This window comes from Silurus aristotelis (assembly GCF_946808225.1).
Source record: "Silurus aristotelis genome assembly, chromosome: 12".
NCBI lineage: Eukaryota > Metazoa > Chordata > Actinopteri > Siluriformes > Siluridae > Silurus > Silurus aristotelis.
The window spans coordinates 10,079,372-10,095,244 of record NC_139585.1 but is presented as its reverse complement, the minus strand read 5'-3'; the positions used below and the strand labels follow the sequence as shown (position 1 = coordinate 10,095,244).

General features: G+C 38.5%; 1 protein-coding gene across 1 annotated transcript in view; it reads left to right on the top strand.

The window, feature by feature from the left end:
• The first annotated feature begins 7,780 nt into the window (after window positions 1-7,780).
• glud1b (glutamate dehydrogenase 1b) overlaps window positions 7,781-15,873 on the top strand; it is an 18,378-nt gene continuing 10,285 nt past the window's right edge. Inside the window, exons 1-5 of the mRNA XM_083556560.1 lie at window positions 7,781-8,489; window positions 11,066-11,146; window positions 12,401-12,456; window positions 13,595-13,658; window positions 15,227-15,321. Coding sequence (XP_083412686.1) covers window positions 8,093-8,489; window positions 11,066-11,146; window positions 12,401-12,456; window positions 13,595-13,658; window positions 15,227-15,321 — 693 coding nt within the window. The 5' untranslated portion in view covers window positions 7,781-8,092. The remainder of the gene's footprint in view (window positions 8,490-11,065; window positions 11,147-12,400; window positions 12,457-13,594; window positions 13,659-15,226; window positions 15,322-15,873) is intronic.

Genomic DNA, 15,873 nt, shown 5'->3' with positions numbered 1-15,873 from the left:
AGTCAGTATGAGTAAGACAGAGTACATGTGTGTGAATGAGAGGGAGGGCAGTGAAGTTGTGCGGTTGCATGGGGAAGAGGTGGAGAAGGTGGAGGAGTTCAGGTAACTGGGTTCAACAGTGCAAAGTAATGTAGAGTGTGTTAGAGAAGTGAAGAGTGCAGGCAGGGTGGAGTGGGTGTAGAAGAGTGGCAGGAGTGATTTGTGATAGAAGGGTATCTGCAAGAGTGAAAGGGAAAGTATAGGACTTTATAGGACTGTGGTGAGACCTGTGATGTTGTATGGTTTAAAGACAGTGGCATTGAGTAAAAGACAGGAGGTGGAGCTGGAGGTAGCAGAGCTGAGGGTGCTGAGGTTTTCATTGTGACGAGGACAAACAGAATTAGAAATAAGTTTATTAGAAGGACAAAGTATGTTGGCCATTTTGGAGACAAAGTGAGAGAGGCCTGATTGAGATGGTTTGGACATGTGCAGAGGAGGGACATGAGGTATATCGGTAGGAGAATGCTGAGTATAGAGCCGCCAGGAAGGAGGAAAAGAGGAAGGCCAAGGAGCAGGTTCATGGATGTGGTGAGGGAAGACATGCAGGTAATTTGTTTAAAAGAGGTAGATGTAGAGAACAGAGTGGTATAGAGACGGATGATCTGCTGTGGCGACCCCTATAGGAGCAGCCGAAAAAAGAAGAGTTGTTATTATTTATTTAATTTTATAGCCTAAACTATAGACCCAAACCTGTTCCAGCATGGCAATGTCCCTATAGATGAATATATAGTGTAAAAGTTGAAGATATTGTTGCTATATAGTGGCCTGCTATAGAGCTCTGATCTTAAAGCTATTGAACACCTTTTGGATGAATTGGAACGCTGACTGTACCCCAGGCCAAAATGTGCAATGGAATATTTAAAAAGTATATACAAATCTTACAGCCAGCAAACTTGTCCAAAAATGTATTCCCCCAAAACATTCAGTGCCTGAGGTTTGTCACAGAGAAGAGTCAGACTGGAAGCAGCCAGTCATTTTTCGGCAACAGACACACTGAATATTTCCACAATGCTCTCAGAAAGGTTTTTGATAATTTATAGTTAATTTAATTTTATACTATTGGATATTAGATGGAATTAGTTTTTCTTATCTCATTATTGATATCTCCAAGTGAAATGGCCATTAGTTCCATCCCACATCCCACTGGTTATTGGTCAATAAACAGATCACTTTTTTTTTTTTTGCATTTGGGATTGTATTTATGATATTAAAAAAAAGATTGCCTGCAGCATAACCACAAAAGCACAAAACATTATTACCAGTCAACCAGGACAAGATTTACAACTACAAAATTAATTTCCTTCATAAAGTCACAGTTGCAACACTTTATTTTAGCCTTTGGGTGAACAATGTCCACTCTGGTGTGTTTGCTGTGGAGGAATAAGGCATGTTCCAAATACCAATACCAATTGGGGGTCATATTTCTCTCTCTCTCTCTCTCTCTCTCTCTCTCTCTCTCTCTCTCTCTCTCTCTCTCTCTCTCTCTCTCTCTCTCTCTCTCTCTCTCAGCTCCCTCTCTTAGCTCCCTCTTAGCTCCTTTAAGTGCTCCGTCCTGCAATAATTATTTCCCTCAAATTCAGCAAAGAATATCCTTTTTTAAAATTTTTATTAAACTAAATTAAATTAGGGCTATACTCTTCTGATATATTAGTTTCCTATTTCCTATATCAAATTCTGATTTCTTGCAGATTTTGTTTAAAAAAAAATATATATATACTGCTTTCTGTATTCTCTATTTCCTCTTTGGCATTGCATACTGTATACTGAATGTACTGAGTGTTTAAGAGGCCATTGGTGCCTGGTGGGCTTCTGAGTGCTGATTTTCCTCACAGAGCAAGTAGCACATTACAATTAAAGCTTGCTGCACCAAACAAGAAACCTATTGGTGAAAGCCTTCATCTGACATGTAAAAACCTAGGAAACATTGTCCAATCAAATTGCGTGTGTGGAATGGGTCAAAGCACTGTAATTTACTGTCTCCCCACCTCCCCCTCATCCAACCATATGGTGGGTGTTGTCTGTGTGTGCGCCAATGATATGCTCACACTGCCCTCAGTGAAATATAACCATGATGAAACACACCCCTAGTGACAGGCTACTGAACAGGAGGGCAGACAAGAGAAAAACAAGGCATGCTGGGAGTGTTTCTTTTATCACAGGCTGTACTTTATGACTGCTTTTATGGCACTGTTCGATAAAGAAAACAACAAGCACTTATATGCTCCTTGCCATCAGATAATTTCCAGGGAAAAAGTCAACCAATATAGTCACATATTCTTTTAAATACTAACACAAACATTACCATATAAGGTTGAGGAACAGGTACATAGTGAGGAAAATAAGTATTTGAACACACTGCTATTTTGCAAGTTCTCCCACTTAGAAATCATGGAGGGGTCTGAAATTGTCATCGTAGATGCATGTCCACTGTGAGAGACATAATCTAAAAAAAAAATCCAGAAATCACAATATATGATTTTTAAACTATTTATTTGTATGATACAGCTGCAAATAAGTATTTGAACACCTGTCTATCAGCTAGAATTCTGACCCTCAAAGACCTGTTAGTCTGCCTTTAAAATGTCCACCTCCACTACATTTATTATCCTAAATTAGATGCACCTGTTTGAGGTCGTTAGCTGCATAAAGACACCTGTCCACCCAATACAATCAGTAAGAATCCAACTACTAACATGGCCAAGACCAAAGAGCTGTCCAAAGACACTAGAGACAAAATTGTACACCTCCACAAGGCTGGAAAGGGCTACGGGGAAATTGCCAATCAGCTTGGTGAAAAAAGGTCCACTGTTGGAGCAATCATTAGAAAATGGAAGAAGCTAAACATGACTGTCAATCTCCCTTGGACTGGGGCTCCATGCAAGATCTCACCTCATGGGGTCTCAATGATCCTAAGGAAGGTGAGAAATCAGCCCAGAACTACACGGAAGGAGCTGGTTAATGACCTGAAAAGAGCTGGGACCACCGTTTCCAAGGTTACTGTTGGTAATACACTAAGACGTCATGGTTTGAAATCATGCATGGCACGGAAGGTTCCCCTGCTTAAACCAGCACATGTCCAGGCACGTCTTAAGTTTGCCAATGACCATTTGGATGATCCAGAGGAGTCATGGGAGAAAGTCATGTGGTCAGATTAGACCAAAATAGAACTTTTGGTTTATAATTCCACTAAACGTGTTTGGAGGATGAGTACCATCCCAAGAACACCATCCCTACTGTGAAGCATGGGGGTGGTAGCATCATGCTTTGGGGGTGTTTTTCTGCACATGGGACAGGGCGACTGCACTGTATCAAGGAGAGGATGACCAGGGCCATGTATTGCGAGATTTTGGGGAACGACCTTCTTCCCTCAGTTAGAGCATTGAAGATGGGTCGAGGCTGGGTCTTCCAACATGACAATGACCTGAATCACACAGCCAGGATAACCAAGGAGTGGCTCTGTAAGAAGCATATCAAGGTTCTGGTGTAGCCTAGCCAGTCTCCAGACCTAAACCCAATAGAGAATCTTTGGAGGGAGCTCAAACTCCGGATTTCTCAGCAACAGGCCAGAAACCTGACTGATCTAGAGAAGATCTGTGTGGAGGAGTGGGCCAAAATCCCCCCTGCAGTGTGTGCAAACCTGGTGAAAAACTACAGGAAACGTTTGACTTCTGTAATTGCAAACAAAGGCTACTGTACCAAATATTAACATTGACTTTCTCAGGTGTTCAAATACTTATTTGCAGCTGTATCATACAAATAAATAGTTAAAAAATCATACATTGTGATTTCTGAATTTTTTTTTTTTAGATTATGTCTCTCACAGTGGACATGCACCTACGATGACAATTTCAGACCCCTCCATGATTTCTAAGTGGGAGAACTTGCAAAATAGCAGGGTGTTCAAATACTTATTTTCCTCACTGTATATATATTGAACCATCCTTATATGATATATGAATGGTTAACCTAGACCTATGCATATTGTAGATACTCAGATTTCACTCCTTGGCTGATAGAGGTGGAATCTTCTTTAGAAAAATACTCTAGTATCCCACTTACATCAAGGCTGATGTGTTGTTGTGTTGTGTTTTCTGAGATGCTGTTTTCTGTTTACCATGCTTGTAAATAGTTGTTATCTAAAGTTCTATACTCTACATGTCAGCTCAAATCAGGTTGGCTAGTCTCCTCTGACCTGTGTGTGTGTGTGTGTGTGTGTGTATATATATAGAGGATAGTTTAGAGTCAGTGTTGGTCAAAGGTTTTTTTTTTTTTCCAGAAAATATTTCTAGTCTAAAAGAAAATCTTGCTTGACATGTGTAATGTAACTGTGTTAGAAACAGCTCATTGTTCTATTCAGTGTGCGCCAAATTATAATAAAAAGTGCAGTTTTATTGGCATGCATTAACTGCATTACCCAGTAACATAATTTAATGATTAATTAAATGAGTGTGAATTTAGCACTTGACACTTTGGAACATTAACATCTAATTCTTATCTCGACCTTTGAGAGTCGGTAGAAACCTAAGATCCTATAACTCCTGACAGAACCAGACTTTACAGGTCATCGCCACTGACTTGCGTAGCTGAGTTGTAGAGATGAGTGTGGCGCTGCATTTCCCCAAGGTTGCACTCTTACCTATCTTATCTGCTGGGCAGAGTCCATGTGGGCCAATTTAGGGTCATTGCAAAAATCTGTGTAGTCAGCGTCAGCAAAACGCAATTCCTGTTTTCACTGTTCACTGAACATACAGTTCAAGTCTGACAGCCTGATACACAAGGCAGTATGTTTTGAGTTTTATAATATTGAGTATTGGGGCTATATATCAGCTCAACTCATTCAATCTAAATTAAGTATTTGGCTGAGTACCTGCTGAGATTAACAGGTTTATGTTAAGTAAACTTTTAAAATTATTTTTAGGGTTTTTTTTCCTCATCTGTTTCACCTTCCTTGAACTGCTCAATTTGTTTTATGCCCAGGTTTCCATGTTTTATTTTCAAGGGCACTTAAAAAAAATAAATAAAGAAAAATCACCAATTTTTTTTTTAACATTTTTCTCTTTGTACTTACAGAATACTTCTCCCTTTTAACACTTTTTTTTATTGTATTGATGTTCATCCCTACTGTGATTTACATATCTGTCCTGTTACATAGATTTTGAGAGTTGGATATTTTTAGTCATGCAGAATGAATTACTGTACTATCCTGTCATTGCAACACTGAATTTTATTTTTATAAATTAATTGCATGATATAATCCATTAGTAATTTAATGCAAAACTGACACATTTTACTTATGGGGTTACAATAAACTTAAATTAACTGTAACTTGTATTATTATATAATTTGTATTAGGATTAGTAGTCATTGCACACTTTAGTTATTATATGTCAATATTATTAATATTAATGTTTTGAGGATTAAGTTTGTATAGTTATAAATCAAGCTACTTTAAATGTCTTTTTTGCAAGCGTTGTGCTGAGTTTGACAAACAGGTAATGGGTAAAGGTCTTTACTGTCAGACAGAATTAAATCATTAACCACAAGCTAATGAAGGAGGATGACAAACCAATATCAGAAGAACATCCTTGAAAATCTCTATAGGAAATTTCTACTCAATTTCTAGAATCACATTTCTTTTCACAATTTCTTTGTATTTTAGTTGGCTTTTTGTGTCTTCTAGCTCTCCTCTGAGATGACTACTGATGACTCACTGGTGATCAGTAACCATACCCCCCTATTCCCCCCAGCTTCTTCCAAAATTTAATAGCTATGTGGTACAACTATAGAATAAGTGATATATAATGTAGTTAATATAAGATAAGATAAGATAAGATAAGATAAGATTAAAAAGATACATTTCCATCTTACAGCAGCAAATAAAAATGCAAATATAAAGCAATTACTAATATATAAATACAAAAAAAAGTACAGTATATAAATACAAAATAGAAAAACAACAATAATACGAGTAGTAGTTACATTATCAAACAAACAAATTGCACTAGGTTATATTTAACAGTTTAAATTGCTGTTATTGCACAGTTGATATTGCACAAAAATGTAAATTACTGTTATTTACAGTTTAAAAAAAAAGTATTAACAGTGTGCATTAAGGTAACTGGTTCACTGGGAGCAGCTATAATTGTAAAGTCTAATTGCAGCAGGAAGAAAAGATCTTCAGTATCACACTTAAGATGTAACAGTCTATCACTGAAGGAGCTGCTTAGAGATGCAATGATTTCATACAGGGGTGAGAGTTGTTCTCCAGCAACAATGATACCATCCTCCTTTCTCCCACCTCCTGTACTGTGTCCAGAGGCATCCCAATGACTAAGATGGCCTTCCTGTTCAACTAGTCCAATCTCTTCCTGTCTGCAGTAGAGATGCTGCTGCACCAGCAGACAACTCCAAAGAAGATGGCTGAGGCCACCACAGAGTCAAATAATGTCTTCAGAAGTGCACCCTGCACTCAAAAGACCTAAGTCTCCTCATCAGAAAGGCTCTGCTCTGTCCTTTCTTGTAAATTGCTTCTGTATTATCTGTCCAGTTCAGTTTGCTTCTCAGATGAACACCCAGGTATTTATTAGAGTCCACACACTTAATGTCTTTACCCTGAATGTTCACTGGTGAAAGTGAAGAGTGCTTGTGCCTGCAGAAATCCACAACCAGTTATTTTGTTTTCCACACATTTATCTGGAGACAGCTCTGTTCGCACCAGTCCACAAAGACCTGGATTAGTCCTCTGTACTCCCTGTCATCATCATCATCTGTGATCAGGTGACGATGACATCAGAGAACATCTGCAGGTGACAGGTTGCTAAGCTGAACATGAGGACTGCAGTGTAGATGCTGTGGGCGTCTGAGTTTGAGGCTAAGGTTAGTGTATGATAGTTGAGTGTTTGTGTAAAATATTCAACTCATTTTTTTTTTTTATTGCACTTTTAACAAAGGACATTGCCCAACAGATTTACAGAGATAAATAGATTACAAAATATGAATGTAAATGTTAGTTTCTATAAGTTTAACCCTTATAAATTCATCCCTAATGAGCTAGTGGTGACAGTGGCAAGGAAAAAAATCTCTGAGATGATAGGAAGCAGACTCAAAAAGGAACTATCCTCATCTGGTTTGCACCGAATGTCCACTAATTATAGTTCCATTATTGCTGATGTGTACTGTTCAGTTAAACATTCACTGATGGGTGCTTATATGTAGAACTGATCGTGCAAATTGCAGTTATTTCATTTTTAATAATTATTTTATTTGTATAGCAATTTTAACAATGGACATTGTCTTAAAGCAGCTTTGCATCAGAGATAAAGCAGTTATAAATTAAGAATATATACATTTAGTATCTGTAGGTATGTTTCTTTTTATTTTAGGTTCATCCTTAAAAAGCAAGCCAGTGGCGATTTCTTGCAAGAAAAAACTCCCTGAGATGTCATGAAGATGAAAGCTTGAGAGGAACCAGCCTCAAAAGGGAACCCATCCTCATCTGGGTGACACAGAATGTCCATTCATTACAGTTTTATCATTGTTGAGGTGTACTGTTCAGTGATGGACACTTAAATGCAGACATGTTCCTGAAGTCATAAGCCATTGAAGTAGACTGTTTGTATTAATTGCAGTCCAGATCCATCCTCATAGTTCTTGAGCTGCTCAGTAACTTCATGGAGCTCTGGGCTGCTCATGTGGAACCATCCTCAGTTGCACAGTGTTTCCAGCTTAAGAAAACTATTTACAGAGGTAGGGGGATGAATCAGGCAGATCCGGAAAGAAGACAGAGGGACATATGAGGCGCAGGTGCTCCTCCCCTTGAGTCGCGCCCCCTAGTGCCCTTTGTGCTGAGTGCACTAGATGTGCGCACTTCACTTTGCCTTTTAAAGCGAGGGGGGATGGCAGGAGTGCTGTCATTTCAATACTGAACGAGGCTCCCTGAGGAGGTTGTACAGCCCTCGGTCACCCTTGGCGCCCCCCTTATTTTCGTTTCCTTTGCAGGCCTCTTTGAGATCCCTCTTGTTTTACTCAACACACGCCGCTTCCTCTGGTCGAAATGTACCGGTATTTCGGAGAGCTGGTGAGCCGCGGAGCGGGCAGCGCCCTGGCGGCGGGCTGCGCGGAGGCAGCGATGCCGGCTTCATCGTCCATCATGCGGCTCAGGCACTACAGCGACGCCGCGGAGAAGGAGGACGACCCCAACTTCTTCCGGATGGTGGAGGGCTTCTTTGATCGCGGCGCCGCCATAGTCGAGAACAAGCTGGTCGATGACTTGAAGACCCGGGAGACACCTGAGCAGAAAAGACACCGAGTGCGGGGGATCCTGAAGATCATCAAGCCGTGCAACCACGTCCTCAGCGTGTCTTTCCCCATCAAGAGAGACAACGGAGAGTGGGAGGTTATCGAGGGCTACCGGGCACAGCACAGCCAGCACAGAACTCCCTGCAAAGGAGGTACACTGTGCCTATCCTTTCATTTATTTACACATGTATTCACATTTCCGCTCGATTTCCTTTACATTGAATGAAGTCTGGCAGATACCCTTAAACACATGTCTGCCCGGCCTCTAGGGTGCCACCATTTATACCATTAGTTAATGCAGAACACTTGAACACTACTTAGGGTAGGAAGGTATACTTAATGCATCTTACATAGTGCACTCAATCTTCATTAAGGACGCGACCTAGACTAGACTGCTATTGTTATTTGCACAAACATATAATCTTCATTGATTTTGCTAATAATTTATTTTTTATATAATTCCTAAAGTTAGAAGTCAGGGTCATGCTTATAGACTTGACTGTCATGGTTGATGGAGACAAACAGACATGTGGTCTGGACAAAGTCTGGAACATTGTAGAGCCACAAGACTGCCTTAAACTCAATTAAAAGCAAGCAAACAAAAAAAAGCTTTAGTCCTATAACTTTGTCACATGACACACACTTGCTTGGATCAGTATGGGAGTGTGAGTGTACTGCATGAATTCATATGACCAGAACATTAAAACCAGGTGGAGTAGCAAATGAATGGACAGAAAATGTGAATACATCAGCAAAGTGCTCTTGTGTCCTTTAGACTCTATTAATAACTCCAGCAGAGAGAAGCTCTAATGCAGTGGTGTTCAAAGCACTGTTTTGATGTTTAGGAACAGTAGTGCTTTGCCATGCTAATTTATAGATGTGGGAGGAAGAACAGCGCAATGGGTTGTGGGTAAATTATGAGGTGAGGACGTGACGTCGTTTATCCTAAGGGCGAAACTTTACAAGCGTGGGTTGGGGGAGGGTGGATCTTACTGGCCCAGGCTCTCTTATTTATTACCCGCATGACACAAATGCATTACCAGTGTGCCTCAGAGTTCATGGGCTTCTGGCTCATGAGGGTTTTTTTCCACATCCAGGCCCTGTTTTTTAGCTAAAGCAAATTTTCAGGCTTGAATAGATTTGATCGTGTTCTGACTATTAGTACAACAGCACAAGAGAAGCCAGGAAGACCTGTAATACCTTTTGGCTGTTGTGTATAATTGGCTTTTTATTCTTGTAATCTTTTAATTATATAGGTATTTAGCCAACAGTTGTCCAGTGTAGGTCTGCAAAAAAGCAAAGCAAACCAGCTGTGCGATTAACATCTGCAATAATGGTAATCGAATGTCCAAAAGGTTGCTCAAGCATTTTAAAAAGTGTGTAATCGGCACATTTCTGGCGAGCGAGAAACCAAGGATAGAATAATAGCCTGACTATATGACCTCTATATAAAATGTTATTTTCTGAGAATTCTTTCTCATTTTGACTAACTGCATGATATGAACAGGACGATGAGTGAGTGTCCAGGTTTGTGGTTATGCAGTGGATGGCAGGCAGAAGAGCGTAGTGCTGAGTCATTGCTAATTCTTTCTATCACCCATCTACCGCTCTTCTGTGCTTTCTCTGTCTTCCAAAGTACTCCTTTCTAAAAAAAAAAAAAAAAAATGCACGTTTCACCGCATATATCAGTAAAAAAATATCTTGAATCAAACTACATTGTTTTGTATGACTTTTCCTTTACTATGCTGTCATGCAGTACATTGCTGTGGGTTCAGAATGTAATTGAAAGGTTGTGTGTAGTGACCCCAATACACTGAATGAAAATAGGTGTGCTGATTAAATAGCATGTCTGTCTTTTATTGACTGTATTACACAATGATTTGCAAGGTAATTTCAAACTGAAATAGACGTTGCACAGTGCCGACCTGTGAAAATGGATTTGATATAGCTGTCGGGATCTGCTCTTCATCATAGTCGACATTTATTATGATTTATTATGGACTTGTTTAAAAGATTAGCTGCTGCGCACGTACACACGCGCACACAGATTTAAGTATATCTGGTGGTTACAGCACTTTCCAAGCCAGAAACAAAAGCAGAATGACTGAAAACCTAAAATGATAAACTTGGAAACATCATAGGTTTTACCGGTCTGGTTTTGGAGATTGCATGACAGTTGCGATGTCTAGAAATAAACTCATGTTGTTTTTTTTTATCTATATCATGCAGACATTAGGTTTCTTATTAATGTGTGTCAGTGATATCATCCTGGCGTCTGCTTCTTAAATATGTAGCTCAAGTGATCTCCCACTTGTCTGCAAAATAATTGTATTTTGTGTGATTGAATCACTGTTGAATCATATGACATAAAGCTCTCAGCCTTCTCATCTCTCAGTTTTCAGCATTCGATAATCAGTGTGCGGTTTCTATTCTGCTAATCATGCTTGTCTTATTCAAAATATGAATAGCCATAATGATTGTCACAGCAGGGTTTTGCTCTTATAAAGCAGCAGCTGTTGAATGATTGCGAGTTATTTAGCATTGCAGGAACGTTTCCCTCAGTCTGATTGCTGTGCTTACTGTAGGAATTACATTAAGCTATTTTAATTAGCGAGGGATATTAGAATAGTTATTAACAGTGATAAACCTCTGTATAAGCACAGAAGAAGAAAAAAAAAATCTGTTTTGTTGTCATAATACTGACTTTTGTTTTGTTGTCTGTTTGCAGGCATCCGCTACAGTACAGATGTGTCTGTGGATGAAGTAAAGGCCTTGGCCTCGCTGATGACCTATAAATGTGCTGTTGTGGGTAAGTGGTGCTACAATTAGAGGTGGAAAGATTGGTATTTTGGGTGCCTGGGTAAATGTACGGGTTATTATTTTTTAATTTGTAGTTGCTTGATTGACAAGTGGGTTCAACAACCATAGAAGAGGGAGGGAAGGAAAAACAATCTCCTTACTGACATTTACAATAGTATCTCTGCATTACACACTTCACCTGAGGTTTTTACTAGTGTGCACGGATGACTGACGAGGTTTTCAGTTTACCAAATCCGTTTGCAAATAATTTGTGGCTGGATACAGGTGTGTTTGTTATATGCTACAGGATAAGAGAATACAAGGAAATAAAATATAAAAAGTATAACACAAGTTAATACAGTAACAATATAATGTGTTAAATGCACAGTATACAGAGTTGTGTACATTTATGTGCAAAATTTAAGACCAAAGAAGTAAAGCTATTTAACCAGTAGAGGTTGATTGGTATACCAATAACTAGGTTGGATCCTACTTGCTAGATAACCGATTAATCAATAGTTTAATAGATAGTTTTTAATATGGATACTAGATAAAAATGAAGATAACGCTTCATGTAAAAGAGTACTGAAATTTATTACAAAATATAAACGGTACTGGATCATGAAAATGTGCATAATGAAATGAAATTATATTCATTAATAAATATTATATAATTAATACATTATAAATATAATAGATAGCTCTTCGTGCACCATGCACTAATCGCTAAGTTTCACATGTTGCCTCTAGAGGCCGCTCTCCTAATGACAGAAAGCTGGAAAGAAATGGTGTAATTTATTTTCCCGAAAGTTTTTAGTAATTTAGTTTCCCTGCAATCAACTAGCGGTGCCGATTAATCGCTATTGCTCAACAATTGCAGTATAAAAAAGATCAAACTAGGAGGTGAATAAGGAATTGCAAAACTAATCTCAAGAAAAAATTAAGTTTCAGAATAAGCTGTGATAAAACTTGTTCAGCTCACAATTAACCACATGGAGAACATAATAGAAACTAATTGCACATTTTAATAATTTCTTTCATGTGCAGTACATTTAATAGCTGAAATGTTGCCCAACAACTTGCTGAGGTCTTTTTGCACACATAATGTTAGTAAAAGATACAAAAGAAAAAAAAAAGCTTTTTTGCTTTGTGCTCAATCCTGCATATTGTGTTGTATCTCTTATGCAAACTCAGATGCTGCTTTATTGTTGGTGAGCTATTAATTCTTAATAGAAATATTGAATTGCTTGTAATGCTTTCTCAGATGTGCCGTTTGGAGGTGCGAAAGCTGGAGTAAAAATCAACACCAAAAATTTCTCTGTAAGTACAACATTCCAGGGAAATGAATAGTAACCGCATGCATGAATGCTTTTGCTGCTAGTGTTTCGGGTTAGTAGTGTTTTTGGCATGTCACAAGCAGGGTTTGTCCAACCGGTTATGCTCATTGAGACTTTAATTCCTGATGAACACTTGTACCTTTTCTCCTTTACTTTCTTTAGACTCTGTGATTTGATAATTAAAAAAAAGGTGATGGTGTTCTGAATCTCAACTCCAGGCAGCTTGTGATCCAGCTGAATTTAGAGCACAGATCGTCAGACAGATTTCATGACCTGATTCTTGAATCTATGATTATTTAGACCAGGGTTATACAATCTTTTCCACAAAGGGTTGGTGTGGGTACAGGTTTTTATTCCACACCAGACCTGTTTAGACTTTCAAGTGTGGTCCTTGTTTGGTTGGAGTGAAAACCTGCACCCACACTGGTCCTGTGTGAAAGAGATTGCACCCCCCTGATTTAGATGAACTCTCTGAACTTCTTCTGGTCTTTACCCCCCCCCCCCCTTCTCTCTCTCTCTCTCTCTCTCTCTCTCTCTCTCTCTCTCTCTCTCTCTCTCTCTCTCTCTCTCTTAATTTATAGCCATTATTGCCCTCATTTCTTGCAATGGGGATCAATACAGAGACAGATGAGCTGCATTTAGACATCTTTCTCTCCCCTAAATGTATTTTTCAATATCTCTCTGTAGATCCCTTTTCAGCCTCTGGTCTAAAATGCAAACAGATTCCTTTGCTTTCTTTGTCTTAGAAAAAACAGAAATTATGCAAATGATTATGCAAGGGTAAAAAGGTGGTTTGTTATACGAAGGACATTCGCTTAGTCATTCAGCATGGCTATTTGTGGCAGACGCATTTTATGCTTTTAAAGTGAAGTAATGATCGGCAAGACTGTATTATGGCTTCTTTGTTTTTATGGCTGAATTACCAATTAGCTGGGTTTATAATTTTTGTAGTTATGACATGCAAAGTGCCAAAAAGTATTTTTATATCTTGCATCACATCTCGTACTGTTTTTTTGTCATTGATGGGAAATTCAAAGTCGACTTTTGACTGTACAAAATATTTGTATGATTTTTGTATGATTCCATTTGGCTAATTTGCTTGTTGATGATGTGCTGTGTAGGACAACGAGTTGGAGAAAATCACGAGAAGATTCACCATCGAGCTCGCCAAGAAGGGATTCATTGGTGAGTAGCGTTAACAATGATAATGTTTGCTCTTTCTCAGACAAATGCTTTTAGAGCTCATTCATCTCCTAGGTAGTGCCAAAACCACCAGTGCATTTATTGCTGGGCAAATAAGTCCTGTTACCCTTTAAGCAAACGTTTTTTGTTTGTAGAACAAGCTTCAGCCCTGATATCTCTGATTACATTGAGATAAATGGTCATGGATGTATTACCAAAAACATACCCTAGAACGTATACCCTTACGCTCTGCATTTACACAATACATAGACTGTAATGGTCTATCCTGGGGTAGAACTGAAAAGTCTTTTTTCACCTCTTCAAGCAATTTTTACTTTTCCTGGTTCTTTTGGCCTGGAAGAGCTTTATTTCCCATGCTTGGTCAGAACTGACCTCCCACCTCCCTCCTCCACTAGAGCTGTTTTTGGAAATGTTTTTATCTGGATGCCACGTCAGTGACCCCTCACCCTAACAGGTGGCTGTAGCAGAGTGAAGATTAAAGGGAAGCAGAGATCAGAAAGTGTAATAATATGAATCCTTAGCAGGCTTTCTTACCAGACACATACGCTGAGCAATATAACAATATAATATCTTAATATGTCTCATGATTAAGGTAATTGATGTTGCTGTCATTTTCAGAGATATTGAGATATGAGATCATATAGAGTTAACAGTACAGATGTCTGATATTTTTATCTCTGATGTAAGACTGGTGGACAGTTACCTCATTCTGTATACATGTAATATTTAATTTAAATTCTTATTGTCACTACAATTGTGAAATAAGCATGGGAAGAAAACTTGCTTTTCACTAAAACTAGCCACAATTAGAGCGTTTCAGTAGTGCCATTTTGTCTCATCGCACAAAAATATTAAATACCTTTTGTAGTGCAATGGTTGCTTATTATTTATTTAGTTCATTTATTTTATTCCTCTATATTATAAAAATAATATCAATAAAAAGAACTCCTGTTGCGATGTATGGCAGGGGACCCTAATTAATGGGCCATGGACCAGAACCGCACCAGGGATAATTTGGTACCGGGGCACACAGAAGCAATAAAAACAAAACAATTTTTTCCATTTCTATTTTATTGGTTTTCACATATTTTTAAAAGATGATAATTTCCAATGTCCTGCACTTGTTTCAGGTGCATTTTTTTTCTTCTATGTATTAATAAATTAAACTCCCACTGATTTTGCATTATGATGAATTGAGATTATATAAACCGATCAGGCTGGCCTGCAGCTCCGGTAGCTCAGCTTGCTGAATAAGTTAATGCTGTTAATGTTTGACAGTCAGGACTGTTTTTGCAGCAAAAGGTGGACCAACACAATATTAGGCAGGTGGTGTTTTTTCCTGATCAGTGTATATAATAATGAAATGAATAATATAGTCATATAATTTATATATAGTAATATGCACATTATTGTGTGGGGACTGCTGATGTAAGGCGTAACTTGTCTAGTTGTTTAATTGGGCATTGTGTGTATTCTTTCCTCAGCACCGTTGGGCCATGTAGAAGTCTATTCTAATTAAGCCTTTCACCTTTATTTCTGTCTTCCCTCAGGACCGGGTATTGATGTCCCTGCCCCTGACATGAGCACCGGCGAGAGGGAGATGTCCTGGATCGCTGATACTTACGCTAACACGATTGCTCACACTGTAAGTCATAATGCATGAACGTGCCCATTAGATAACTTCTAGGTTTTTCTTTAAGGTATGTTTTTTTTTTTTCACTCAGATTGCTAAACCAGTTTTAGAGTTTACAAAGGTGTTGTCAATTGTTAATAAATTATTTATTTATATATATATAACAAGCAATGGCAATAATAATGACCGCAGCAAAAACGATAAATGTTTGCCTAATCGGAATGGTTCTTTCATAACCATTTGCATAAACAGGTGCAGTCGTATGTGCGTATTAACTGTCAAACAGGCTCTGTAACTTTTGCTTTAGTTAATGACGACCACGGATTTCTGCCCGAATAACCACACATTTAATATGCTTCTCCGAGCAACAGGTGTTCATATAAATTTTTCATATTAGTGCTTTGCTTGGAACATACAGCAGGTCTGTGATCATTAAAAAGGAGCATGAATTGAGTTGCGCTCTTAAATAGGTTACGCTCTTGTCTGGAGTCACATGATCTAGCATTGACAATAGGACATGATTGTAACATACAATGTTGACTTTTATAACCTTTGTAACCAGAT